Below are 27,167 nucleotides of genomic sequence, written 5' to 3' on the forward strand. Positions count from 1 at the left end.
AGCAGTCAAGGCTATGGAAGCCTCCTAAGTTCACCAACTCTGATCTTATTTAGTCAAGGCCGTATCACAATGGAGGTTCCTTCCTCCCTTCAGAGAAGGGTGCCTCCTTCTTTGATGGCCCGTTCTTTCTGCTGGGATCTCATTCACCGAGATCTTTCATTCATGTCATTTTTGCCACAGTGTCTTGGCTTTCCATGCCTGCGAGACTCTCTTGGGCCTTTTAGCAGATCCGAATGCCCCAAGGGTTGATTCTGAGGCCGGAGTGCTGTTTAGGGCATTTGCCATTCTGTGAGTCTGTTGTATATCCTGCTTTCCCCGCAGGCTCATGAGAGAACACTTTCAACCGCTGAGTCACTTCCTGTAAGCCTGCAATGGTTGGGGAGCCCACGCTGGGAGTTGGGAGCTCAGTCCAGGTCTCCCGCATGAGTGGCAGGAACCCAGTTATTTGAAGTGTACCTGCTTCCCAGAGTCTGCGCTAGCAGGAAGCTGGAGTCAGGGGCAGAGCCAAGTACTGAACCCACGTACTTTGATACTGGACACAGGCGCTTCAGCTGCTAGGCTGGACACCCATCCCAGCTTCAGAATGTCACACACTCTGGGTTTGAGTATCCCTCATCCAAGGTGCCTCCAAGGAGCTTGGGACCACAAGTGTTACAGGTTTTGGATGTGGCTGGATTTTGGAATATCTAAATATAGACAATGAGGTACCCTGTGGATGAGACTCAAATCTAAACACAAAACTCATTTGTTTCTATTTACCTTACAGGAGTACAGGTAGCAGGAAGGTAATGTGATACAAAAATATATGAAGAATTTTTAAAAAATGCATTTGAAGACAGAGTGAAACAGATGGACACATGCTAACATGGAGTGAGAAAGAGAAACAGATCTCACATGCTAGCTCACTCCTCAAACACCCACAGTGGCTAAAAGGGCAGAAGCCAGGAGCCAGGAACTCAATCCCAGTGTCCCACATGGGTGGCAGGAACCCAACCACTTGAGCCATCACCTGCTGCCTTCTAGGATCCACATTACCAGGAAGCTGGAATCAGGAGCCAGAGCCGGGTATGGTATCCAGGTACGCGGATGTGGGACCCAGGGCTCTAACTGGCAGCTTAACTGCTATGCCAAACACCTCTCCCTATATAATGTTGCCAATGTGCCTGAATCTCCATGGTGACCCATCACATGAGGTTGCGTGTGGAATGGTCCACTTGGGGCGTCATGCTGACACTCCAAGACTTAGATTTTGAATTCCCAGATTAGAAATGTATAACACGTGTAACACTTTTGGCAGTAACAGTGCCAGGGCATTATTGCTTTAATTCAGGGGGCTCGTAATGCCTGTTGTTCCAAGACTGGAGATGCATGGACCACCAGATCTTCCCAAGGCAAAGGTCATCTGTTTGTAATTAGTAATAATCTGTGGCGGGATATTTTGAGACCATGAAAATGGGGGGTGTTGTGGTGCAGCAGGTTAAGGTGCCACTTGAGTGCTGGCATCCCATATTGGAGTGCCAGCTCAGGTCCCAGCTGCTCTGCTTCTGATCCAGCTCCCTACTAATGCACCTGAGAAGCAGCAGAAGACGGTCCAAGTGTTTGGGCCCCTGCTACCAATGGGGGAGACCTGGCTGGAATGCTGGGCTCCTCCTGCCCCTGCCCTGGCTGTTGCAGCCATTTGGTGAGTGAACCAGTGGATGAAAGATCTCTCTCTCTCTCGGTCTCTCCCTCCCTTTGTGACTTTCTCAAACAAATAAAAAAGTTAAAAAATTATTTTTTCCACCCTCCTTTCATACCTGCTTACCTTTGTGTGAATCAAATTCTACTTTTGGTGATGCAAAACAGGGCCCTCTCATCTGATAACGCCCTCTGCACCTGCCGGCTGGTGTTTTCTGAGAAGAATCACCCTCCCCCAGGGTCACTGTACACCCACGGATTCTTTGTTCTTTAATGATTTCATCTGATGCTCAAACTATCCCAAATGTGGACATGGGGACCCCTGTGAGCCAGCTCCTGTTCATTCTCCTGTGACCCTATTGGTCCCTAAACATTCCCTACCTTCCAGAACAAGACAACGTCCCAGGCTCACTTACTCTCTTCCTGCCCCAGACCTAAGATCAGCCTTAGTCCGGAGAGCCCTGCGTCCTTCTAGTGGGGATATTCCGGATGGGTCGCTCTCTCCCGCAGCCCTGGGGAAGCCGGGGGACCCTTTGGCCTTTCCACCTGTTTGGAGTTGCCAGTGTGCAACTGAGAGCGCTTGTTACCAGTAATTAGTCTTGGCAGGCTCATTTATAGATGGCGTGGGAGAGAAGGATTCGCACTTGGGCAACCGCTTTCTTCTGCCAGGGGCCATGTGGAAATCTGGAACGTCATTCATGGGCCATCCAAGATTATCAACTTAAAACTGAGCCTGCTACAGGTCTATTGAATTTTGAGTCTCACCTGCGGTTGCCATGGCAGGGCTAGACCAGATGATTCTGTGGGCCTTACACAGCCCATGGGCTGGACGCTCCCCACCCCTGGGCCATGATAACGAAGAAGCACAGTGGGGCCTACGCCTCCCCTGGCCCTTGAGGTAGGATGTGTCTCCCCCTCCCCACCACACTGCACTTTCAGACGCATTTCTCTGCAGCCCTACTGGCATACTTATCACTCAGGGTTACGTGTGTTGCTATGAGACGTTTTGCATTGGCTGTTGACTCTCTGCTGTAGGACCTAATTTTATGATCTTGGTTGTTTTATAGGTTCCCCAGGCCTCAGTTTCCCCAGCAATAAAATGGAGCAAATTCTATCCATGGGTCCCAAGGGGCTGCTGTGGCGATTATAGGAGGTCAGAGGGACTCTTGGCACGTGATGGGTGCGCAGGTCGTGGTCATTCTCCATTTTTTAATGTCAATCCTTGCTTGCAGGAAGAAATTTTATTCATTAGTTCCACTGACACCTGAGCCCCTGCCTTGCCCCCAGGTGCATTCAGGAAGTGTATGACAAATGAGAAATACTTATGATCACAGTCAACTGACACATTTTTGGTGGGGGGAGGGACTATGCTAATACTATGGGGGCGGGGTTAGCTTTCAAGTCTGGACCCAAATGAGAGATGGACTCAGTAGCCAGGCAGATGGAGATGAAAAATAGCCTGTTACCCTACAAAGACATTTAGAGAACGTGGCACAGGTGTGGTGCGATACTGGCACGGCAGGATGCCACAGAGCCAAGGCTGGGAAGTGTTGTGCCGGAGTTACCAGTGGGAACTCGGATTCAGGGCAGGTGCTCGGGGCAGCGGTAACGCTGCTGTTCGTCATGACTGCATCTCACACGGCAGTGCCTGGATCCAGTCCTGGCTCCGTGCCTGATTCCAGCTTCCAGTTAACGTGCCTCAGGGGACAGCAGAGCACTTGGGCCCCTTCCACCCAAGTGGTGCACCCAGACTGAGTTCCTGGCTCCTGGCTTTGGCATGGCCCAACCCTGGCTGTTTCATGCATCAAGAGAGGTGAACCAGTGGAAGGAAGATCGCGCTCTCGCCTCCCCCCCCCTTTTAAATAAAATGAAAATAAATAAATCAAAAATATAAAAATGCTGCAATCAATGTCGTTCGTATGCATTTTCTCTATTTTGGGTCATTCATTTCAAACAAGTTCCTAGATGCGTCACTAGATCAAAGCTGACACATTTCTGGCCACATTACCAACCTGCCTTCGGAAATGTCTACAGCAATGTACAGTCCCACCAACGGCATCGGGGAAAGAAAGCCAGGGGACAGGCCTGGAATTTACGCTCCTGTCACTCTGTCATGAAAACACCCATGAGAGGGCCTTGGGGTTTCTTCTTTTTGGAAGCTCAAGGAGAAACCTAACACGTTGCTTCGTGAGCAACTGGATTGTAAGCCCTGGCCTGTTTGCTTGCTTTTGCCAAGAGAATGGTGTTTTGTGGCTATCAGGAGGCCTTTCAAGCCGCTGCAGCCCCCAACTTACCCACAAGCAATGGCACATCCGGACGGGGCGTAAGCACAGGCCATCACCCACGTGCAGGGCATCGTGACCGCGTGCTCCTGAAACACAGCAGGCAGGGGTGAGCGCGAGAGCGACACGGGCCGCCACACTCCACGCTTCACGTGTAAGTTTCACAAACCGAAATCATCGGAGTTCCTGCCTGCAGGATGCACTCGGGCTCTGGTCTGAGAGGGAAGTGTGTGGTGCAGAGAGGGGCTGGAGGGTGACAAGGAGGCCCAGCCTCCCCATCCTCAACCACGGAGTATGTCACGGACGTACAGGCTGCGCGGCAAACCTCTCAGCCCAGCCACACCACCTGTCCCTAACACACAAGCACCAGCGCTCCTGTCTCTAAAAGCCAGCTCCTGGTCCCCTTGCAGACGGACTTGACCTAATGTACTTGGAGTCCTATTTCCCAAATAGGTTCTTGGGTGCCTTTTTCTATGGATACTGTTTGTTCACGTGTGTGTACACCAAGGCCTTTGCTAGCTGTGGCATCATTCCTGGGCAGGTCTGAAGAGGAGGGGCGGGAAGGGGAGGGTGGCCTTGGGCTGTGCTCCTGCATGAAAGAGACCCAGCTGAATGGGAGCACTCAGGATTAGGCGCACCAGCCCCTGGCTTGCGGCTGAGGCACCCACATCCCCCTGCGTGAAGATAAGCAAGGGATGCAAACCACGTTTCAAACACACCTGTGGTCTTATTTCCATGGGGGTGTGGCCCGTGCTCCTGGTTCTAACACTAACGGGATGGGACCCCATACAGGCTGGCCTCTTGTCCTGCCTGGCCCTCGCGCTGCCTCTGCGGCGTGGCCGGCATTGATTCACAAGCCACGTTCAAGGGCAGGGCTTCTTCTCTGGTAGGAGTCTCTGTACTTTTCTGGGATTTTGTGTTTTGCTACGATTCTGTCATCATCCACACTCAGAAGCCTTTCAGGACGTCAAGACGCTGCCACCGCTGCCCTCTATGTGTGTGCGTGTTTGTGTGTGTGTGTGTGTGTGTGTGTGTGGAGGTGGCTGCTCCCTCCCAGGACACTCCAGCCCCTTTCCCTACAGGTAATGGCCACCTTCCCTGCCAGCGGCCATGGGGCACTCCTGCAGTGCTTCAGCAGTGTGTGCTCTCTGCCACGCCCACATGTACACAGAAACAACGAAACAGCACACAGTCCAGCCTGCCAAGGGGCACGGGGAGGGGCAGACACTAGCATGGGCTTCCCCGCGGCTGCAGGCACCTGTGAGACAGCAAGTGGTATTTTTATCATTTCCCAAGCACCTGCTGTTAGGGACCCTGCTCTGCAAAGCAGTTCTGGAGCCCCACTTGACTGGGTCTCGGAACAGCGGCTGGGCTGGTGGCGATACCACCTGACCAGTCAGGGCAAGGGAGAGCTGGGACAGATACGGCCTCTTTGTTTTTTAAATGCAGAGTGAGAAGGAAGAGCTGCTTTCTGAGTAAACACTGGGATCGTATTGAATATGCAACACTCCGGACTGTGAATGCCCAGAGGCGCACACAGCTTTGCAGGTGAACCCAAGCGTAGACCGAAGCCTTGATCCTAAGAGTCTAAACTTAGATCTAATCTGAGCTGTGCAGGCCCGGGCCTTACGAGGGGCTTGGGATGATTCGGCCTCTCCCTGCCCTGCTACCAAACGCTCACTTCCACGGTGCCACACAGCCTGGTCAAAGCCAGAGTGCGGAGACACAACCAAGGGTCTTGGGACTGTTGTCTCCATTCAGAAGGAAAATACACGATGCAGTTGCACGTCTGCAGGTGACAAGTTTTCCACGGCACGCTTGCGGCCAGTTTCCTATCCACACCCTCCAGGGTGTCCCTGCAGGCTCACGGGGTAGGGGGATCTCTCCGGGTGGGAGGTGGCATATGGAGAAGGAACCCAGGCTGCACAGGGCTGGCGGGGCTGCAAGGTGACCACCGCAGGGCACCTGTCAGCCCAGCTGGGGACAAGGCCTCACCTTGTTGGTGGTGAAGGAATCCCACACGATCACCTTCCCATCCTGGAGGGAGAAGAGAAAAGAGGTCAGGAATTGTGCACAGGGTCTTACCGAGAACTGCCCAGAATTCGTCATGAACACCAGCGGGGAGTGCAAGGCCAGAGTAAGTTTCTGTGAATCCAGACCCTTCAGCCTGCTCTCAAAAAGGGCAGGGAGGGAGGTGGCACTGGGCTCTGCAGCCGGGCGTTTCTTACAGAGCTACACATACAGACAGCAGGGCCCAGGCCCTCAGTTAATACCATTCATCAGCCAAGCACAGACCGCTGGTTCACCACTGTTATCCTCCACCCCTTAAATGCCAAACACAGGGCGAAAAAAAACCGAGATCACCTGTGGGCACTGGACAGGAAGTGATAAGCCTCTCTCCCACGCCATCCCCACTATGCTGTCTTCTTGTGCGGTCCAGGTTCCCTGCAGCTGTGCACCCTAACAGCCCCCATTCTCTGTCCACTCTTCATGGACAGCTCTGGTGAGGGCTGAGCGGGTCCAGGGTCAGCTCCCCGCCTGCTGGTGCTTGGAGACATCGAAGCTCCCACTCACATGGGGGACGAGGTGTGCCGTGCACCTGTGATGGTGGGGAGCCCTGTGGGCAGCTGTTCAGTAAATAAATAGTGCTCCCTGCTGGGTGAGCGCCAGGCTGGTGACACACAGACAGCAGTGTCATCTGCTTGTAGCACGAACCCACCAGAGGGGAGCCCACAGAAGCCCTGACCCCTACAGAGCAGGGACCTGTCCAGAACATGACGCAGGGGATCTCCGGGCAGACAGAGGGTCTCCGGGCAGCTGGGTTGTGTCTGTGCGTGAATCCCTGTGCACCCTCAGTGAAGGTCAACCTGCAGCTTCTACAGCAGGCTTGGTTTTTGAGTCAAATCTGGTGACTAAGCAGAGAAGGTGAGGCTGGAGAAAACCCTTCTGGGGCAGATGCCAGGCCCGACTGTCAAGTGACACGGCTGCTTGCTCTGCACGATGTGATGTGAGAGTTCTGTATTAATGCTGTATGTGGCAGAGGGGCCGCGGAGCAAGTCAAAGCTGGTCTGGGAGCTTTCCTAAGCACACTGGTTCTTCTCATCGATGTCTCTGACTCGGCGGCCACACACGATGTGTGGGGCAGACCAGGTAAGGCTGTCGTGCAGAGAACAGGGCAGGCGCTCAGCACCTGTACCCCAGGGTGCTCCTGCCTACAGCCCCGGCTCCCTGAGCAAAGGGAATCGACTCAGCACACTGCCCATGTCGGTGGCTTCCTTCACCTCACTGCCTGTCCACCCACCACGTGCCCTCCGGGAGCCCGGATCTACGTGCCGGGAGAGAACGGGCCTCAGCCCACCTGGATAGGGTGACTCACCTCCTGCCTTGTATGGGAGAAGGTGCTGATGAGGCAAGTCTGTTCCAGAGCCTTCCTGCGCTCTCCCACCTCTCCCTGCGCTCACCCACGTCCCAGCTCTCTGGAGCAGAGGTGGGTGGATGGGGCATACCAGGGCGCCGAGGGCACCCTCCTTACAACCTCCCTGCCCCCCTCAAGTAAGTGTGCTGTGTGAGCCACAGAAAACCCAGCATGTAGCATACTTGCAAGGATTTAAAAAGTCAGAAAAGCTAGGGAGCAACAAGAACATCTTGGTAGCCACTCTGTAAAAACAAGCATTTGGAAAAAAATACAGGAGCTAGAAAGAAATGCTCTAAAATGGTAATGACTGTGATAGGGCGGTGGGGAAAAATGGTGACATACATAATTGTAAGTGGATCATGGGTGCAAGATAAAAGGCAAACGCAGTGTGGTATTTGGGATCTGCAGGTAATGCAGGAAATCAGTGACCTCCATCTTACTCAACACAAAACTGACAGGGATGCCAGAGCCTGTGGGTTATCTGGAATGTGGACAGTTTAGTGCTCAGAGGGTTATTTTAAAAAACAAATCCTCTTTCGAAAAAGCTGGGCAGAAGGCAGGGTGGGAGGAAACCCACACTGCCTGTGATTTATAGACTGCCTCATGGACTTCTGTTTATGGCTTTATGTCTTCTACACGTACCCGAAAACAGACATAAAAAGCACCAAGCCGTGGGAGCCAGCCTCCAAGAGTCCCTGGTCATTCCAGCTCCCTGGGCTGCTCATATGCTGCAGAACCTCCTGCTGCTTTATACAGGGTTGCTCGATGGGACCAGCAGAAGACAGAGTGATGGCTTGTCACTGCCAAGGCCAGCTCATCAGGGGACAGCGCTGTGGTGTAGTGGGTAAAGCCTGCAGCACCAGCAGCCCATATGGGTGCTGGTCCCGATCCCGGCTGCTCCACTTCCGATCCAGCTCACCGCTAACATGCCTAGGAAAGCAGCACAGGATGGCCTAAGTGCTTGGACCCCGTCACCCATGTGGGAGACCTGGAGGAGGCTCCTCGCTTTGGCCCAACTCCAGCCGTTGCGGCCATTTGGGGAGTGAACCAGTGGACAGAAGGCCTCTCTCTGTCTCTTCCTGCCTCTCTTTCTGTAACTCTGCCTTTAAAATAAATAAAATAAATGCTTTAAAAAAGGTTTCACTCACAAATGAGACCTTGAAATGTGCTCATAAAGAAATTCACTTTGCAGCTGGTGTGTGGTACAGGGGGTTAAGCTGCGGCCTGTCATGCTGGCATCTTATCTCAGTACAGGCTTGAACCCTGGCTGCTCCACGTCCAATCCAGCTCCCTGCTAACGTGCCTGGGAGACTTGGATGGAGTTCTAGGCTCCTGGCTTCAGTGTGGCTCAGCCCTGGCCATTGCAGCCATTTGGGGAGCCATTTGGGGATGTTAATTCTTTTTTTAAAAAAAATTTTAAGGTTTATTTATTTAATTGAATGTCAGAGTTAGAGAGAGAGAGGGAGATAAAGAGACAGATTTTTCATCTGTTGGTTCACTCCTCAAATGGCCACAACAGCAGGATTGGGCCAGGCCAAAGCCAGGAGCTTTATCTGGGTCTCTAACATGGGTGGCAGGGGCCCAAGCACTTAGGCCATCTTCTGCTGCTTTCCCCAGGCCATTAACAGGGATCTGGATCAGAAGTGGAGTAGCTGGGACTCGAATACATAAAATGAATCTTTAAAAAAATCTTTAAAAAAAGTAATTTTGAGTGGCTCATTAAGAAGTCAAATGCAGCCTAGAGCATTTCAACTATGCTAATTGCAAACCCACCTGCCTGGGTGAGGTCGACAGTATGCAAGAGAACTCTTTAGTCAAATCGGGTCGTTCAGACAAGAACCCAAGCCACAAGGCTCAGCCGAGGGCCAGCGCTCTGCGTCTCGGCTGTAGTGTGTGGAGCCTGCGCACCTGCTCCACGGTGGCCATACCTGGGATGAGCTCACGATCCTCCGCTTGTCCTTGCACCAGTCCATGCACAGGACCTTGTTTCCATGGCCCTTGAGGGTCCGCCTCGTCTTCATGACGAACTGGCCCAAGGCCTCCACCCGCTCGGCTACCTGGTGCACTGAAAGCATAAGGCTGCTGTCAATCACGTCAGTCACGTTGTCAGGGGCCAGGCTCCACAGAATGAGGCGGCCCCCTGAGCGACCTCAGTGTCACAATTCGGTTCGTGATCCCCCTATTTAACAACACACCGCCGTAGAGGGCAGAGAGAACACAGCTGTTTTACCCTTTTGTTTAAGACTCTATGTTTTCCAAACCCTTCCCCGTATGTATAGTGAGGATTGAGCAGCCTCATGCTGGTAAAGCGCTGTACTCAATTCTCCAGTTTAAGGGGCATAGCTCTGAGAGGTAGGCAGGGCAGGCGGCAGAGGGAGGTGCTGGTCTCCACTGGACAGGTGGGAAGTCAGACGTCACTGGCTAATACAGGTTCATGCAACCAGCTGGGAGCCAGGCTGAGACTTCTGGCTCTTCTACCTCGTGCTCAGTCACAGGGAAGCTGGACTGGACAAAAGCGTGTGTTTGGGCTGCAACGTGCTGCTCAATAGCAGGCCCTGTGTCTAAGGGACCTCCGTGCTCGGCACAGACCCGCAACAGGTGCTGCACACGCCTGCTCTGGGAGAGAATGAGTGAGCAAAAACAGCGAGTGAGCTGTCAGCAAATGGTGAATTTATTAAAAAACTTAGGAGCCACAGTGATCAATGCAATATCCTAAAAGCTCCTCCTGGGTGGGGGGAGAACCCTACAGGACACTGCCGGTACCATTTGCAACTTGGGGATCAACCTCCCAGCTCCCGTCCTGAGGCCAGGGAGGGCTTTGCGGGGGCTCATGGGGAGGTGTGCCTGACGAGCGTAAAAACGACAAGTTCACAGGCCGCGGCTGGGAGGGTCTGCTGTGTGCGGGTGCTGGTGGGCCCTGGCCCTGCACAGAGCCAGTGGGGGAACCGCGGTTCCCGGGGACCAGGTCCGCGGCCGTGGCAGGTGGAGAAGCCAAGGCTCCCAACTCCCTCTCCCTCTTCTCCCTTCTGAAACCTCTGGGCTGGGCCTTGCTCCAGGCAGGTGGGGAGGAGGGCCGAGGGCACTCTACCAGGGTCAGCCCAGGAAAGCACTGTGGAGCTCTAGGGGCAGCGGTCCTCCTCCCTGCAGCGGGTGGACAGGGCCGAGGGGGCTCCCCTGGCGGTTTATCTTACTTCTCCTTTGTTTGTTTGTTTCACGTCATGATCTAAGCCCTCTCGCTTCCCCTTACTCCCTGTCCCTCCTTCTCCCCTGCTGCCTTCCTCTGCCCTTCTCTCCCCTTAAATGCTCCGGTGTGACTTCTGAAAAACAAAGAACTCTCTTGTAGAACCACAGTGCAATGACTGCAACCAGAAAATCCACGCTGGAACCACACCGTCCACGCTACGGCCGTCACCGAGATGCCCCGGTCCACAGCACTTGCCCTTCCTAGCGCCACATGTCTCATTTCAGCTGCCCCGCGTCTTTAAGGCCCAGTCACTCTGTGTCCTGGGTTGGTTTTATCTGACGCTTTCTCACGGGGAGGTTTGGGCACTGCATCGTTGCCGGAACACGGCAGACTTGATGCCGAGTTCTTGCTCTGCAGCCACTGCTGGCTGGCAGCCCACTGCCGGGGAGGCGACTCTGGTCGCTGGGTTCAGGCGGCACCTGCCAGGTTTCTCCATCACAGAGCTACCCATCTACCGTTTATTATGAACAAGCATCTTGTGGGGATGAGCTCTGAGAATATATGCATAGCGTGTTGGTCTTCACACCTGAATACCCTTATTTCAACATCCATTAATGATTTTTGCTTGAACCAGTTATTGTGACGGTGACTGGCAAGTGGTGATTTTGTGAAGTCCATCATTCCTTCTGCCTCTATTAGTTGGCTTCAACATAACGGGGAGTATCTCTTACTTACTTATTTAATTATGTTGGCCTGAACTCACGAATTCCTACTTTATCCAACAGACTGTAATCCCTTACATGCTTGGGACCAGAATCATTTCAGATTTTTAGATTCTTTTGAATTTTTAGAATATTTACGTATATATAAATATAATCAGATATCTTGGGGTGGGATGACCCAGGGCTAAGCAAGAAATCCCTCGTGCTTGCATGCATCACCCTAAGATAACATTAGACACTATTTTTACTGCATTTTGAACGTGACCTGCCACATGAGGTCAGCTGTGGAATTTTCCACCTCTGACGTCATGCTGGAGCTCACAACGTTCTGGGTTTTGGAGCACTCTGGACTTTGGATTTTCAGAGTAGGGACACTCAACCTGCATTCCCACTGCATCCAGCGGAGGGCCAGGTGTCCCGGTGGGCTAGCAGGAGCGACTCTCCCTGGGCACCGCCCCGCCACACGCCTGCTCGTCCGCTGGCTTGGTTCCCTTTAGTGGCCCCATTTTTAAGATGAAAGCACACAGGTTTGCAAAACAGTCTCTGTGAAAACACAAACTGTAGCAATCCTTGATAAACTCAGAAGTGCTTTGAGAATGTTCAATTATTATGCCGCTGCTTTTGCTAAAACATTGCATTATTTATTGCCACCAATAGTGCGTTAGCCTTTTATAACACTCTCTTCATAAAAAAACACTGATTGAAGCTTAAAAACAGACTGAATTCTTTGAACTCTTACAGGCCTCTTACACAGCCCGGCTCAGCTCAGAGTTGTGAATTCATTCTGTTTGGCAGCTTACTTTGGAACTTCAGATGATCTTACTGCTGCTTCCTCCAATTTAGCATTAAGATAACCATAGCTTTTTAATGTCCATCTTAAAAAAACAAGAGATGATTCATTCCAACTAAAATAGGGCTCCCGTTACATAACATGAATCTGAACACATCCCAACTATTAATTATTTTTTCTCACCACACTCTCCCTTCCCACATAGAGATTCACTTCCAACCCACTCCATCCTGCTTCTATCTGCCAAAACTTATATATCTTGAATTAAAAAAAAAATTCAGGGGCTGACACTGTGGTACAGTGGGTTAAAGCTGTCACCTGGGATGCCAGCATCCCACATCCGAGGGCCAGCCTGAGTTGCCACTGCTCTGTCTATCATCCAGCTCCCTGCTAAGGCACCTGGGAAAGCAGTGGATGAGGACCCAAGTGCTTGGGCCCCTGTACCCACCTGCCTTGAGCAAGGTACCTGGATGGTGTGTGGGCTCCTGGCTTTGGCCTGGACCAGCCTAGGGTCACTGCAGCCATTTGGGGAGTGAATCGGTGGATGGAAAATCTCTCTTGTTCAGATAAACAACTAAACAAATCCTCTAAAAAAGGAATTCACCCATCAGGCAGAACAAGTCTGGAGGTGAGCTGACGACGCCCGTGTGCTGTCTGTGGGAGCACAGCTCAGGGCAGACGTGGCTTCTTCTCCTTGGCCTTGCGGATAGGCCATCCCTCCAGGACGTACATGTTTGGCAGCAATGCTGAATGCCGTCGGTGGGTTTCTATAAGACTCTGCCAGAACATAATGGTAACTGGTAAGACACTCCACCACGTGGTGAACTGAGGAGAGACAGGGATGCTGTTTTGCACTGCTTTTCCAGGAGGCGTAACTGGAGCAGAGCAGCTAAGAATCCAGGTTCTGGACTGGGGCTGCCCGGCTGGGCCACACAGCAGCCACACGACCTCGCACGCCTCCTCCACCGTCCGGCTGCCTGGCTCCCCTGGTGGGGCTGCCGGGACGGCTGTGCCAGCCTGGCCCCAAGGGTACACTTCCTGAGTGTCAGCTGTGGTCTTCGCCAGTGTGCATGGAGAGGGGACCCAGTCATCTTTATTGGAAGAATAAACGAGAAATGCTTAGTACAAGGGGTCTTCACAAAAAATGTGTGCTATGAAAAAATGATGCATGGATTTCAAAAAATATTGCACTAATACAAGCCTATCTCTTGATTCCAATGTTGCCTGAACTTTTTGAAGTCCCTGGTATTTACTAAATTTCAATCAGCAGCAGCAGTCGCAGGCAGCAGTTCTAGGTGAGCCAACAGAGCTTTCAGGCCCCTTTCTCTGCTTTTTCTGTACCTCTCCCTTCCCTACCCCCAACCCACCATCCCAGCTGCAGGTGCCAAGCTACTCATCAGTTTATCAGGGTGAACTCACTAGCACTGGGGGAGATACAGCGGTGGCTGACATGTTTCCTGATCCAAGGAGCCCAGCTTTCAGTCTTTGTCTTCCTTTTTGGCCCTGAATAACCAGAGTTTTCCTTACTACACACAATCTTAACACCATGCGAAGACAGCTTGAGCTCCCAGTTCAGTGTGAGGAGGCTCGGGGGCCACGTGTGAGTCTCTCCCGGCTCCCCCTGGAGTTGAGGATCAACAGCAGGAGATGGAGCTACAAAGATGATTTCAATACAACATGTGCCTTGCTGAGCTGGGAGTGTGGGCACAGGGAGCACTGCACGGGGCTTTTTGGGGTGATTTGGAGCTCAGCCTAAAGGATGCGTCAGACCAGCAGGCTAGGAAGTGGGCTGTCTACACTGAGGACGTGGAAAGCGCAAAGGCCCAAAGGTATGAAATCAACGTTGGCATCAGAACAGACTGTGCCGGCTGAGTCACGGTGCCGCACACCCTAACGGAGCTCACGCATGCCTGGGTGACGGCAGCCTGCTCGCACACGGTCCCCACTGACAGTCGATTGGCCTTCCCACGGACGTGGAAGGCAGCGATGACGCAGCCAGCACTCTAGAACCTAGTAGGAGACTCTCCAGCAAACAGCCATCGGCTGCATCACACTTGGCCGTGGTCCCTCCAAGATGTGCCTGGAACAGCCTGGAAGCTACTCCAGCAGGGCCTGCTCCCTGGCCCCCGGATGCTCTCCTTCCCGTGTCTGGGAGCTGGGAGTCCAGCCGCCTCCTTGGCCGGAGCCCAGGAAGCTTGAGCCACTCAGTATTCTGGGATCAGAAGCTGAAAGCTGGCTGGAACCCACGAGGAGCACTGAGAGGAAGAGTGGACGCTGGAATGGGGTCTCCAGGGCCCCCAGCACATGCCAAGAATCCCCTGCTCTCACTGAGCTCGCAGTATGGAGAGGGCAGACAGGCCAGCGGCACCCAGGAACAAGCCCAGCGCAGCCTGGAGGTAGCTATCAGGGGCTGCCACCCATGTCAGGGAGCCGGAGGGCAATGCAGCCATCAGAGGCCATGGCACCAGAGCCTGGTTTTGAAGGATGTGTAGGAGTTGGGGTAGGGAATGTGCAGGTGGGAAGTTAGGCTCTTAGTGTCCATTTTTGTGTGTTGGTATAACGGACTACAAATGACCCAATCCCTGCGGTAGTTCTGAGGTTTTTTTATTTTTTTAATTTATTTGACAGGTAGAGTTATAGACAGTGAGAGAAACAGAGAGAAAGGTCTTCCTTCCATTGGTTCACTCCTCAAATGGCCGCTCCAGCTGGCGCCGCGCTGATCAGAAGCCAGAAGCTTCCTCCTGGTCTCCCATGCAGGTGCAGGGACCCAAGCACCTGGGCCATCCTCCACTGCCCTCCCAGGCCACAGCAGAGAGCTGGACCAGAAGAGAAGCAACCAGGACTAGAACCCGGCGCTCATATGGGATACCGGCACTGCAGGGGGAGGATTAGCCAAGTGAGCCATAGCGCTGGCCCCCGTACTTCTGAGGTTTAATTGGGAAGGCAAATTGAAGCACCTGACAGGTGCCTGGCAGCTAGGAATCAAACTGTAGAGGTGGGGAGCCGGGGGCTGGGGACTGATGAACACAACCTGGGGGCAAAGAGGGCTTTTGGAAGGGAAGAGCCAAGGAAACGAACCATGTTTAGGACAGGAGAGAATGGAGAGTTTTTTTTTTTTTTTTAAATGCTTTTTATATTGCTATAGAGGTAAATGCACTGAAAATAGTAAGAAAGGGGCCGGTGCTGTGGTGCAACAGGTTAAGGTGCCAGCATCCCATTTGGGCACCGGTTCAAGTCCTGGCTGCTCCTCTTCCAATCCAGCTCTCTGCTACGGCCTGGGATAGCAGTAGAAGATGGCCTAAGTGCTTGGGCCCCTGCACCCATGTGGGAGACCCAGAAGAAGCTCCTGGCTCCTGGCTTTGGATCAGCAAAACTCCAGCCATTGAGGTCACTTGGGGAGTGAACCAGAGGTTGGAAGACCTCTTTCTCTCTGCCTCTCTGTAGCTCTGCCTTTCAAATAAATAAATAAATTTTTTTTAAAAAAAGAGAAATGTAAATTGCATAGGAAGCTATTCAACCTACTGTCTTGAATGTAAAACTATGCTCAAAGTACAATCTTAAGACCTAGTATTATCTTAAGTATGCTTATAAATTATATATATATATATATAAACATAAAAACATGAGGTGCGGAATACATCAAAACACTAAAAGTAGCTAGCTCTCCGCGGAAGGATTAAAAGTGACTTGTCTTCTACATTTCTCAGGTTCCCACAGTGAGCACCAGCTTATTCCGAAGGTCTAGCCAGCTTGGGTGTGACTGCAGAGCCAAAGAAAGGGGAGAGGAAATGGAAGGCAGCCTGGCTCTCTGCCTCCCCCTGCAGGCTGCATGTGGCAGAGCAGCAGGGAAGAGGACACCTGGGAAACACTTTCCACAGGCCTCATTCCTTAGAACATGGAAAAAGGAAATGAACACACGAGGTGCTTCAGGCTAATCCAGAAGCTCGGTTCTCCTAGATTTTCCACTAAACCATACAATTAAAATAGTCCAAAGCCCAGCCATAAGGCATTCAAGAATAAAACCTTCCATAAAATCACATTTTTAGAAAAAACTCAATAGCTTCTGATGATTAATCCTACACTTTATCCAGATTTAGTGTGGCTTTGCACTCTGAGAAATTACGAGAATTTGCCTGGGGTTGCCTTGTTCCTTAACAATATTAGAACCTGTCTCAAAGGAGCTGGGCGTCTGCAGGAAGTTCCCAGTCAGCCCTGGGGAAGCTGCAACTCACGTGAGCGCCAATGAACAGGGCACCCTGCCTGCCTGCCCCGGCTGCTTCTAGTCTGGCTTCCAGATCGTTCCTTGGTTCATTTCAAATCTAAGACTCCTCAGAATCGAACTGTCCCCGCCTCCTTTGCCTCTTGATCACGACTCCATTCTAATACTTTTTTTTTTTTTTTTTACTATAAAGGCATAAAATGACAAGTCCCCTCCTCCAGCCTTTCTGGGTAACACGTTTCTCTGGGCATGCTTCCAGATATTTACTGCGTGTACAGGATTCTACGGTGCTACACAATCACGCAAGGGAGCCCTCACCATGGTAGAAGATGAGCAGAAAATGACAGAAACACTTAGGGAAATGCAGCAAGCTCTGGAGGTTTAGGGGGAAAGGAGGGCCCCTCGCAGAAAGAGCTTGATGGAGGCTGGTTTTTCACCAGGTGTGGCTCCCATCAAATGGTCCATATAAGCTACCTCTTGTAGCTGGTGTGGGTCAAGGGTCTGACCTGGGGATGAGGGCCTTTATCAGTAAGCTTTTTGTTACTATACTGAAATGCCTGAGGCAGGCTAACCTGTTAAAGAAAAGACGTTCCATTTTGGCTCATGGTACTAGAGGTGCAAGGTCCCGGGACCTAATCTGGTGACAGTGTCTTGGCAGAGTGTCGCATGGCAAGGGACACAGGGTGCACAGTGTCTATCTGTCTCTCCCCCTCCTTATAAAGCCACTGGAATTTATCACAGGAGGCCCACACCAGTGTCTGATCTAATCACTTTCCAGGGGCTGCTCTTCTAAACACCACAATTGGATTAAGTGTTCAGCTTCTTTTTTTGTTTTTAGATTTATTTATTTTATCTGAAAGAGTTAGAGAGACAGACAGAAATCTTGCATCTGTTGGTTCACTCTCCAGATGGCCACAATGCCCAGGGCTGAGCCAGGCTGCAGCCAGGTGCCAGGAGTTTCTTCCAGGTCTCCATTGTGCGTGGCAGGGGCACAGCACTTGGGCCACTTTCTGCAGGGAGCTGGATCAGAAGTGGAGCAAGGCCGGCGCCGCGGCTCAATAGGCTAATCCTCCGCCTTGCGGCGCCAGCACACCGGGTTCTAGTCCCGGTCGGGGCACTGATCCTGTCCCGGTTGCCCCTCTTCCAGGCCAGCTCTCTGCTGTGGCCAGGGAGTGCAGTGGAGGATGGCCCAAGTGCTTGGGCCCTGCACCCCATGGGAGACCAGGATAAGTACCTGGCTCCTGCCATCGGATCAGCGCGGTGCGCCGGCCGCAGCGCGCTACTGCGGCGGCCATTGGAGGGTGAACCAACGGCAAAAGGAAGACCTTTCTCTCTGTCTCTCTCTCACTGTCCACTCTGCCTATCAAAAAATAAATAAAAATTAAAAAAAAAAAGAAGTGGAGCAGCCAGGACTCAAAGTGGTGCCCATATGAGATGCCAGTGCTGCAGGTGGCGGCTTTACCCACTATGCCATAGCACCGGCCCCTTCGTCCTCCTAATACCTTTCACATAAGATTTTGGGGTTTAAAGTCCTGCATGAGTTTGGGATGAAAACTCATGCTTAAGCCATAGCAGAGCATAACAAAATGGACACAGGTCTGACAGCGGGAGGGATGGAGTTGAACTCAGGGGTTTGGAGCCAGGAACAGTTCATTTCCCCCTAAATGTTAATGTTCTACAATTTTGTTGTGTTGAATTTTTAAAAAAAGGTTTATTTATTTGAAAGTCAGAGTGACAGAGGGAGAAGGAGAAACAGAAAGAAAAAGATCTTTCATCTGCTGGTTCACTCTCCAAAGGGCTGCAATTGTAGGAGATACATCAATCCAAAGCCAGGAGCCAGGAATCCCACCCTGGTTGCCCACATGGGTGGCAGGGACCCAAGTACTTGAGCCATTTCCCACTGCCTTCCTGGGCACCTTTGTAGGAAGCTGGATCAGAAGCAGAGCAGCTGGGACCTGCACTAGCGCTCTGATACGCGAGGCTGGCATCACGAGAGCTGTGGTTACTCCACGGAGCTTCAGCACTGCCCTGTGAATCCGGGCAAGTGCGAGCTAGCAGGAGGCTGACCAACTGTGCCGGTGTGCCCAGGACTAAAGGGCACCCCAGGCTGCAGGAACTCCCACGCCAAATCCCAGCATCCTATGCCAATCTGGATGTGTCAGTCACCTTAGCTATGGCTCCAAAGAGGTCTTATGGCATAGGGTAGGGCCTCCAGGGTCATCCTCAGATGCCCCGTATCCACTCCCCTTGCTGGGCTCTGCATTGCTGTTCCCTCTGCCTGAAGCGCTTTTCCTGTGACCATCACAGGCTCCTCCCTCCCTTCAGGTCTGAATTCAAAAGCCCCTCGCTGGGCCACCTTCTGTGGACACTTCCCTCTGCTCCCCCTCGCTCGCTTCCCACTGGCTGCCTGACTTCCTTGCTCTGTGGCTCGCATGGCAGGTTGCTGGGATCCCGGGCCTGGCGTGGGAGGGAACTGACCACACCGGGCAGGGGACAGGTGTCAGGGTCGGCGCACAAGACAGTGGCTTGGAAAGTGTGCAGCTGAAAAGTGAGCGTCCAGCTTCCGTTTTCTGTGGAGGGGGAGCAAGGGCGCAGTGGGGATGGTAGTGGGGGTGGGGGGTGGTCGGGGACCTGTGCAGAAGGGAAGAGTCTGAAATCGCCACCAGGAAGAAGTGGCCACAGGGACCACTGGGCAGCCATGAGGGCCCCAGCGGTTGAGTGACTGCAGGGTAAATAACGGCATCGTGACCTCCGCCGGGCGCCACTTCAGCAGCGGCAGCTGGGGTTCAGGGGCAGCCAAGAGAGTGAGGACAGCAGGTGCACTAGGGCCAAGGTTCTGCCAGCCAGTGCTGAAGAAGAGATGGACGGCAAAGGAGCGAGGGCCAGCTGGCAAGATACCCGACGTCTCAGCGCCGGACTCAGGGAAGAGAAGGAAGGGAGGGGCCTTAGCTCCTTACAGCAAGCATGGAGAGACTGTGGTCAGTGCAGGACACAGCGATGAGAGGTCTGGGAGGAGGAGCGCTTCTGAGTGCTGACGAGGCCCGGGGTGTGTGTGGAGTAGGCTGCTGGGATGGAGTGAGGGGCCACGCGTCCTCAGGGTCACTCTCGTGGACCCAGAAGACATCCAGGGTGAGGCAGGGCTTAGGGTCACAAAGAGGACCCAAGCCACAGTGCTAGGAAAGACTGCCTGGGAGGTCAGGAGACTACATGGGTCGGACAGGAGGAGTCAGCTGAGTGACAGGAGCCTTAAAGGAACAAGGGTGGCCCTCTGCCTCCCACGTGGGAGACCCAGGTGCAGTTCCAGGCTTCTGGCCTCGGTCTGGCCCAGCCCCAGCCATCTGGGAAATGAACCAGTGGATGAAAGATGTCTCTCTCTGCCTTACAAATCAATAAAAAATAAAAACTGGAGAAAAAGAGAAAAGCAATGGTCTGGAAGCTGCAGGGAAACAGAAGGGAGCAGTCACCTGGCTGCCAGAATTTTCAACTCAAAAATTCTGACCCCTGCAGGTGAGGACGGACCCTTCTCTGGGGGCGCCAATCAGGCTCTGCAGGGGTGGCCCAGAGCCACGCCCCCACCACCTCTATGCTGTAAGCAACTTACAAAGTCCCAGGGAAGGCTGGAACTATCCCAGGGAGGGGCTTTGTCGTTAAAAGGGAGAATAAAGTAGCTTTTTTTTTTTTTTTTTTTTTTGACAGGCAGAGTGGACAGTGAGAGAGAGAGACAGAGAGAAAGGTCTTCCTTTTGCCGTTGGTTCACCCTCCAATGGCCGCCGCGGTAGGCGCACTGCGGCCGGCGCACCGCGCTGATCCGATGGCAGGAGCCAGGTGCTTCTCCTGGTCTCCCATGGGGTGCAGGGCCCAAGCACTTGGGCCATCCTCCACTGCACTCCTTGGCCACAGCAGAGAGCTGGCCTGGAAGAGGGGCAACTGGGACAGGATCGGTGCCCTGACTGGGACTAGAACCCGGTGTGCTGGTGCCACAAGGCGGAGGATTAGCCTAGTGAGCTGCGGCGCGGGCCTAAAGTAGCTTTTATTTATTTTTTAATTGACAGAATTACAAATTGCATTAGTCAGTGTTTTGTTACTTTAACAGAAACACTGGAGACATGTGGGGAGCTACTCAGGAAGGAAGGAAGTTTTATTCCAGTTGACAGTTTTGGAGAGTCACAGTCTAAGATCTGTGGCCCTAGTGATTTGGGCATCTGGTGAGGCTATGACTTTTTTTAAAAAAATTAATTAATTATTGATTTGAAAAATGGAATTAGAGAGAGAGAGAAAGAGAGACAGAGTACTTCCATCTGCTGATTCACTCCCCAACTGGTCATAACAGCTGAGGATGGGGCGGGCCAAAGCCAGGAGGCTGGAACTCCATCCTGGTCTCCTAACCACCTAGGCCACCTTCCTCTGCCTTCCCAGGTGCATGAGCAGGGAGCTGGATTGGAGGTGGAGCAGCTGGGACCCAAACCAGTGCCCACCCGGGATCCAGCTGCACCACATCAGCCCTGAGACCACTGCCCTTCGAAGAACTTTCTCTGCATCCAGCTAAAGCAGTTTGGCAAAAACAAAACAAAACAAATGACAAGGAAAGCAGACGTGGTGCCGGGGCGGGGGTCCTGGTCCCTGGGTTTCTCAGCATGGCCAGCACTGAGATCATTACCTGCACAGTGCAGAAACCTGCACGGGGAGACGGGGCAGCCCCGGCTCACGCTTCTCAACACCCACTCCCCACTCCTCTGGTAACAGAGACCCAGCTTTGGCCCAGCCCAGTTCTCCCTTTCCTAGCCTCCCTTGCAGCAGCCATGTGGCCTTGGTCTTGCCTGCAAAGCGCCCACAGAAATCTTGGGAGGAGACAGGAGAGTTTCTGGGCAAAGTGTTGCTGTCCTGAAAAGAAGGAGCAAACAGTCACACCTGCTTCTTCCTGCCTGGGATTTAGAAGAGATGTCTGGAGCTGTGGCAAGCATATCTTAACTATGTGGCAAATGCCAGTACTCCCAGGTATGCAGAGGCAGAAGGAGCCAGGGTCCCTGGTGGTGCACTGGGCAGCTGAACCAAAGCTGTCAATTAAGAAAACTAACTCCTGTGATGGGCAATGTGCCACTGGCACCCCACATGGACGCTGGCTGAAATCGAGGCTGCTCCGCCTCCCACCCAGCTTCCTGCTCACACAGCATGAGAAAGCAGCAGAAGACGGTCCAAGTGCTCGGGCCCCTGCCATCCACGGAGGAGACCAGATGAAGCCCCTGGCTCCTGGCTTCAGGCTGGCCAGAGTGGACCAGCAGATCTCTCTGTCTCTCCTTCTCTCTCTGGAATTCTGCCTTTTGAATAAATAGATCTTAAAAAGGAAGAAAACGAACTTGCAATTTGCCTACCTATTTGGGGTTTATGGTTAATTCACCATACAGGAGCTTAGAGCGCCCACCAGGAAAACATAGCACGCGTTAGATTCAGGTCATCTGTTTCCACCAAGTGATTTTCCAAAAACAGAATGGAACGCTAAAGGCCCTGGGGGGAGCCCAGACACAAGGTGCGGGAGCACACGGGCACTTCGTGGAGGCCTTGCTCAGCGAGTCACCCCTGGGGCTGCAGAGCGAGGAGGTAGGGCGAGGTAGGACGACCTCCCCAAGCCTGGCCCTGGGCTGCACCTCGGCTGGGACGAGCCAGCTGCCACTCCAGGACACCCGACGGGGCCGAGGCCACTGAAGCTGGCTGCTGTCGCGCGCACTCACCCACCAGCCCAGAGCCGGTTCTCGACCCCGAGCTCCTGGTTAGTAACACACGTTCAAACAGGGCTGCCACTGCCCGCCTGGGCCGACCACGCCGCATCCATCCAAAAGCTCTGGAAGTGGCCAGAAACACAGGAAATGGTTGGGTCCGCTGAGCTCCTCGGCTTCCCCTCCCCCATCCGCCTCCCGCCCCCTAAGGAGAGTGGGTTGAGATTGGCGAAAAACAGCTTCGGGATCGGCCTGGGTCCTCGGCAAGGGACGCCACAGCGCTGCAGAAAGCCGACGATGCAAACAAAACCGGAGCTCAGCCTAGGCCGCGCGGTCACCTCGGACGCCGCGCCCGGCGCCCGGCGGCGGCCACCCGGCCCGCGGATCCCGAGCCTCCCAGGCGGGCCCCGGCCCCGGCGCCGCTCCCCGCGCCTCGCCTCGCCCGCGCGCCGGGCCCGGGGCCTCCCTCCCGGCGCCGGCGCGCGCCCGCAGCCTGCCCCGTGCACCCGGCGCGCCGCCCCCGGCCCGGCCCGGCCCTCACTCACGCTCCACGTCGTGCAGCTTGGCCCGCTCCTCCTCCAGTTTGCCCTTGAGGCTCTCGGCCTCGATCTTGAGCGACGCCAGCGTCTCGTTCTCGTGCAGCCCGTCGGTTGCCATCTTCGGCGCGGAGGGAAGCGAGAGCGGGGATGCGGTGAGCGGGCGCCGAGCCGCGGCGGGCGCAGCCCCAGCCCCGGTCCCGCGGCCCCGAGCGCCGCCCCGCCGCTCCGCCCTCCGGCCGTGACGCGCGCCGCTGCGGCTGGGCTGCGGCGGCGACCCCCGCGCGAGCTCGCGCGTCCCGCCGCGCCCCCTGCACCTGCGGGCGCGCCCTGGCGCACCGCCCGGCGCCCAGGCCGCGCTGCGGCGGCTGCGCGCGTCCCCGCGGGGGAGGGCGTGTCATGCCCATATCACCGGTGGGAACACTGAGGCTCGCAGGTGCTAGGTGACATGCCAGCGGATGCGCACGTGGTGTGTGACCGGACAGCAACACAGCCCTTCCTCTCCCCACTCCCCGCCCCTTCCCCCAATCAGGAGCTTGATGGACTGCAGCTGGCTCCAGACGAAGACGGGAGGCAAGGCTCACTAAGCACTCAGGGGTCACACTCCTAGAAAGAAGGCACGGCGGGATGTGGCCCCAGGCAGTCTGGCTCCAGCAGGCCTGTGGACTTGGCCTGGGTGACCCAGCTTCTGCCTTCTCCTGGGGCCCTCCTCTGTGACCGTGCATGGGTTGCGCAGAAATGGGAAGGCAGCGCATTCTGGAGTGAACCCCGACAAGCAGACTCCTGGGTGCTGCCCCCACTCTCTCCGTGCTCCTGCCCCGCTGAGAACCCAGATTCTCCTTGCTTGTCCCAGGACAGCTGGAAATCATCTACCTCGATCTAGCCACAGTTGTGGTGCTGGGTCCAGTCTGGGATCTTCCGTTTCCTTCTCTGGGAACCCTGCGCCCCACGGTTGCCGTGGGAAGGAAAACCTTCCGCAGACTTCTGCGAACGCAGCAGATGTCTGTTAGCTGCCACTTGCCTGCTCCCTTGCATGGGTGCAGGTTGATCTGTGATTTCCCGCAGCGTTGAGCATAATGCTGGTATACAGCAGGTGCTCAGTTAATGCTAAATGGATGTGCAAAACAGAATTGATAAAAGATCACTATATAAACTATGTCGTTTCAACTCAAACTAATACATGTGTTTTATATATGATGACTGTTCATGTCAGTATACAAGTAAAAAAGAAAATGAAAAATGTGTGTCTCTGAGTTCGAGGTGCTAAAGGTCGAGAGCATGGGCTCTGCGTGAGTCAGCCTGCCAGTGGGGGCGGGGAGGGGGACAAATCCTGGCTGTGCTGTTGGCCTGGGACCGTCCCCCACTGAGTCTGGGGCTCCTGGTCTGCAGGGAGCAGGCAGGACCTTCTCTGCAGAGCCGTGTGTGGCACACAGCAGGTGCTTCTTGTTATGTTATGGCTGAGGCTGCCCTTACACTGGAGCAGAGCGGGAGTGAGAAGTGGGTCGTGGCAGACACCCACCCAGGGGCCATCTTGACATGGCAGCAGTGTCTCTGTGCCCTCAGGCTGCACCTGTCAGACCTCCACGAGATGCAGTAGGTGGCTGGGGGTCTGTGTGTCTGTGATGACGAAGGCTGGGCAGCCTGCTTCATGCGGGGGCACACACTCCCTGGCCATCCTCTGCCTAAGACAGAGCCCGAGCATCCGCCCGCCTTGTGGGGTGTGTGTGTGTGTGTGTGTGCCATGTGGAGATGAGGAGATGAGGCCATGTGGCCTTCGGTGGCCAGGCTGGGTTTGCAGGACGCCTTCTTGCACTTGGGAGCTAACTCCTTTTTAGAAGTGGAGGGAAGGCCGTGGCCCACCATCTATCTGCAGGGTACAGGGCGGTACAGGGCCACCCCTCCCCCCAGGGGGCTTGACGCCTATGTGAACAGTCAGCTGTCCCTGGCTGTCTCCTATCTTGTCTTGTCGCCCCTGATGGTCACCATCTCCTGGAAGAGGATCTGCAGGCAGGGCCTCCGAGCTGGGGAGAAACCACAGTGTCTCAGCGGACCCAAACTCTGGGGTGCTGGGTTCCTTCAGCTCCCGGAGGACGCTGTTATTAGCAAATAGCGGGCAAGGGGAGCCCTCCCCGGATGTCCTCGGCTTTGTGGTTTGCAGAACCAAAGGCAGAACAAGAGCCCTGCAAGCAGAGCCTGACAAGACCTCAGGGTTACTGTGCCGTCCCCAAGCCTTTGGACGCCACCCTGCACTTTGCTTTGCTTTGTTTTATAGGATTCATTTAAAAATGTAATCACACTGGCACCAAAGGATAAAAAAAATGTCTTTTCCTTTTCAGCTGGATGAAATGGGAACACCATCTCTCCTGTGTTTGTTATGTGGTGGTGGTGGTGATGTGTGGTTTTGCAATTTGTCTCAGATTCAGGGCTTTCCTCGGGGTTTTTTGGGAAGAGTGCTTTACCGCTTCTCACCAGGTGGGGGCTCTGCCGAGCTGCTCGATGGAAACCTTGCTTTGCCGATCAGATTCCTAAGGCTCCAGCCATGCTGTGTGTTATTTTTTGCTGCAAGATCTGGAGCCTGTGCATTGCCACCTCTAAAGAGGGCTGGATTTTGTGTACTTTGAAAAGCACCAGCATTTGTCTTCACTTCCTCGATCTCCCTGAAGGCTTAGAAAGCACTCTTTGAGCGTTGTACTCCCTACCCAGTCCCTGTATAATTCATCCTGCGAGTCTCTGTCTAAATTCAATTTTCCATCGAGCTGTACCTACACGCAGGTGGGACAGGGACCCTGAAAAGTGTCCTCAAGATTTGTCTTCCGGCCTCTTAGCTTGGTCACCTGCCAAGCAGAAGCCCACAGAGGAAAAAGAATTAGCCCTAGGAAATAATGATCGTGCAAGCATTCCGTGAGCACTTCCTAGCAGGCTTCTGCTTGGAACTCCTAAGCAAATGGGCTGACCCTCACACGACCAGTGACCACTGTTATTCAACAGATGGAAAAACAGGGCTGGAGACAGGCACGAACTGTGGACCCCGGGGGCTACTGCCTGGGCCTCTGTACTGTACCGTGCCTCCGAGCTCTGGCGCATGGGAAATGTGTGTGCCCTGTAAGCTCTTGGGCAGCTCATCAGTTAGCAGCACTCTCAGGCAACATCAGTTTAAGACAAGTCACCCTCAAAGCTTTAAGAAGTGGCACTTGGGGGGCCGGCACTGTGGTGTAGTGGGTAAAGCTGCTGCCTGCAGTGCCAGCATCCCATATGGACGCCGGTACTAGTCCCAGCTGCTCCTCTTCTGATCCAGCTCTCTGCTATGACCTGGGAAATCAGTGGACGATGACCCAAGTCCTTGGGCCCCTGCACCTGCGTGGGTGGCCCAGAGGAAGCTCCTGACTCCTGGCTTCAGATTGGCGCAGCTCTGGCTGTTGCGGCCAATTAGGGAGTGAACCAGCAGATGGAAGACTTCTTTTTCTCTGCCTCTCCTTTCTCTGTGTAACTCTGACTTTCAAGTAAAATAAATAAATCTTTAAAAAAAAAAAAGAAGTGGCACTTGGGACCAGTGCTGTGGTGTAGTGGGTAAAGCCGCTGCCTGAAGTGCTGGCATCCCATATGGACACCAGTTCGAGTCCCTGTTGCTCCACTTCAATTCCAGCTCTCTGCTATGGCCTGGGAAAGCAGTAGAAGATGGCCCAAGTGTTTGGACTCCTGCACCCATATGGGAAACTCATTAAGAAGCTCCTAGCTTTGGATCAGCTTAACTCTGGCCATTGCTGCCATTTGGGGAGTGAACCAGCAGATGGAAGACCTGTCTCTCCCTTTCTCTGTCTGTCACTCTGCCACTCAAATAAATAAAAATTTAAAAACCACCTACTGCCATACTTGTAAAAAAAAGTTGCACTTACGATTTCTGCACATGTTGAACAGTAGCTGAGTTGTTGAGATTTCTTGAAAACGGGCCTCAGAGCCCTTTGTTTGAAACATTTATCACAGGAGCCAAACACGTTAACTAGGAAGGTCTGATCGCACATCTTCACCCACGAGGAGGCTGCAACACAGTAACAGGCAGAGATGGGAGCGGGGTGGGTGGGGAGAACAGCCAGTGGCTTCAGTTTTCCGCAACCTCTCCCTTTTCTCGTGGGGGCTGCCGGGGTCCCTGCTGGCGGGGTCAGGTAGACGGGGTTCGTGTCCAACCTTCAGCTTAGCAACAGGCTGGGGCAGCTCAGCCCACCCACTGCTCAGGGAGAAAGCTCAGACACCAGGTTTGCTGAACTTGACCTGGCCCAGGCTGTTTCGGCAGGTTGGCAGGCACCCCGTTGAGCTCTGTAGCTTGGTGTCCATTCTGTGCGGGTTTCACATGGAACCCATTGTTGTCATGGAGACTTGAACTTAACACTTTTCAAAACGTGCCTTCCCTCGGGGTGAACTTTGAAAGACAGACCTCAGTGAGTGGCAGAGCCTGAGCCCAGCCAAGCCATGAGGCTGAATCCGTGCCACGCAGCATCCGACTGGTGGAACAGCCAAGAAGCAGAGTCCTCACCTATTCTCACAGAAGGCCACGGACTGACCGGGCCAGGCCCTGCAGGGAGGGCGGCCAGCCCAGGCAGACCAAACCTCCCGGGGCCTGCAGCTGCAGCTCTGGC

At 53.9% G+C, this 27,167-nt stretch overlaps 1 protein-coding gene across 2 annotated transcripts in view; it reads right to left on the reverse strand.

The window, feature by feature from the left end:
* GNB5 (G protein subunit beta 5) overlaps nucleotides 1-22,735 on the reverse strand; it is a 37,806-nt gene extending 15,071 nt beyond the window's left edge. Inside the window, exons 1-5 of one of the 2 annotated variants that reach the window (XM_062205934.1) lie at nucleotides 22,546-22,628; nucleotides 22,016-22,125; nucleotides 9,303-9,439; nucleotides 5,955-5,996; nucleotides 3,972-4,048 (exon numbers count right to left, since the gene is read on the reverse strand). In XM_062205934.1, the coding sequence (XP_062061918.1) occupies nucleotides 3,972-4,048; nucleotides 5,955-5,996; nucleotides 9,303-9,439; nucleotides 22,016-22,112 (353 nt within the window). In that variant the 5' untranslated portion in view covers nucleotides 22,113-22,125; nucleotides 22,546-22,628. Of the gene's footprint in view, nucleotides 1-3,971; nucleotides 4,049-5,954; nucleotides 5,997-9,302; nucleotides 9,440-22,015; nucleotides 22,126-22,545 lie in introns of both variants that reach the window. The other variant, XM_062205933.1, reaches the window with a different exon arrangement.
* Between the last annotated feature and the right edge of the window lie 4,432 nt (nucleotides 22,736-27,167).

This window comes from Lepus europaeus, chromosome 11 (assembly GCF_033115175.1).
Source record: "Lepus europaeus isolate LE1 chromosome 11, mLepTim1.pri, whole genome shotgun sequence".
Classification (NCBI taxonomy): domain Eukaryota; kingdom Metazoa; phylum Chordata; class Mammalia; order Lagomorpha; family Leporidae; genus Lepus; species Lepus europaeus.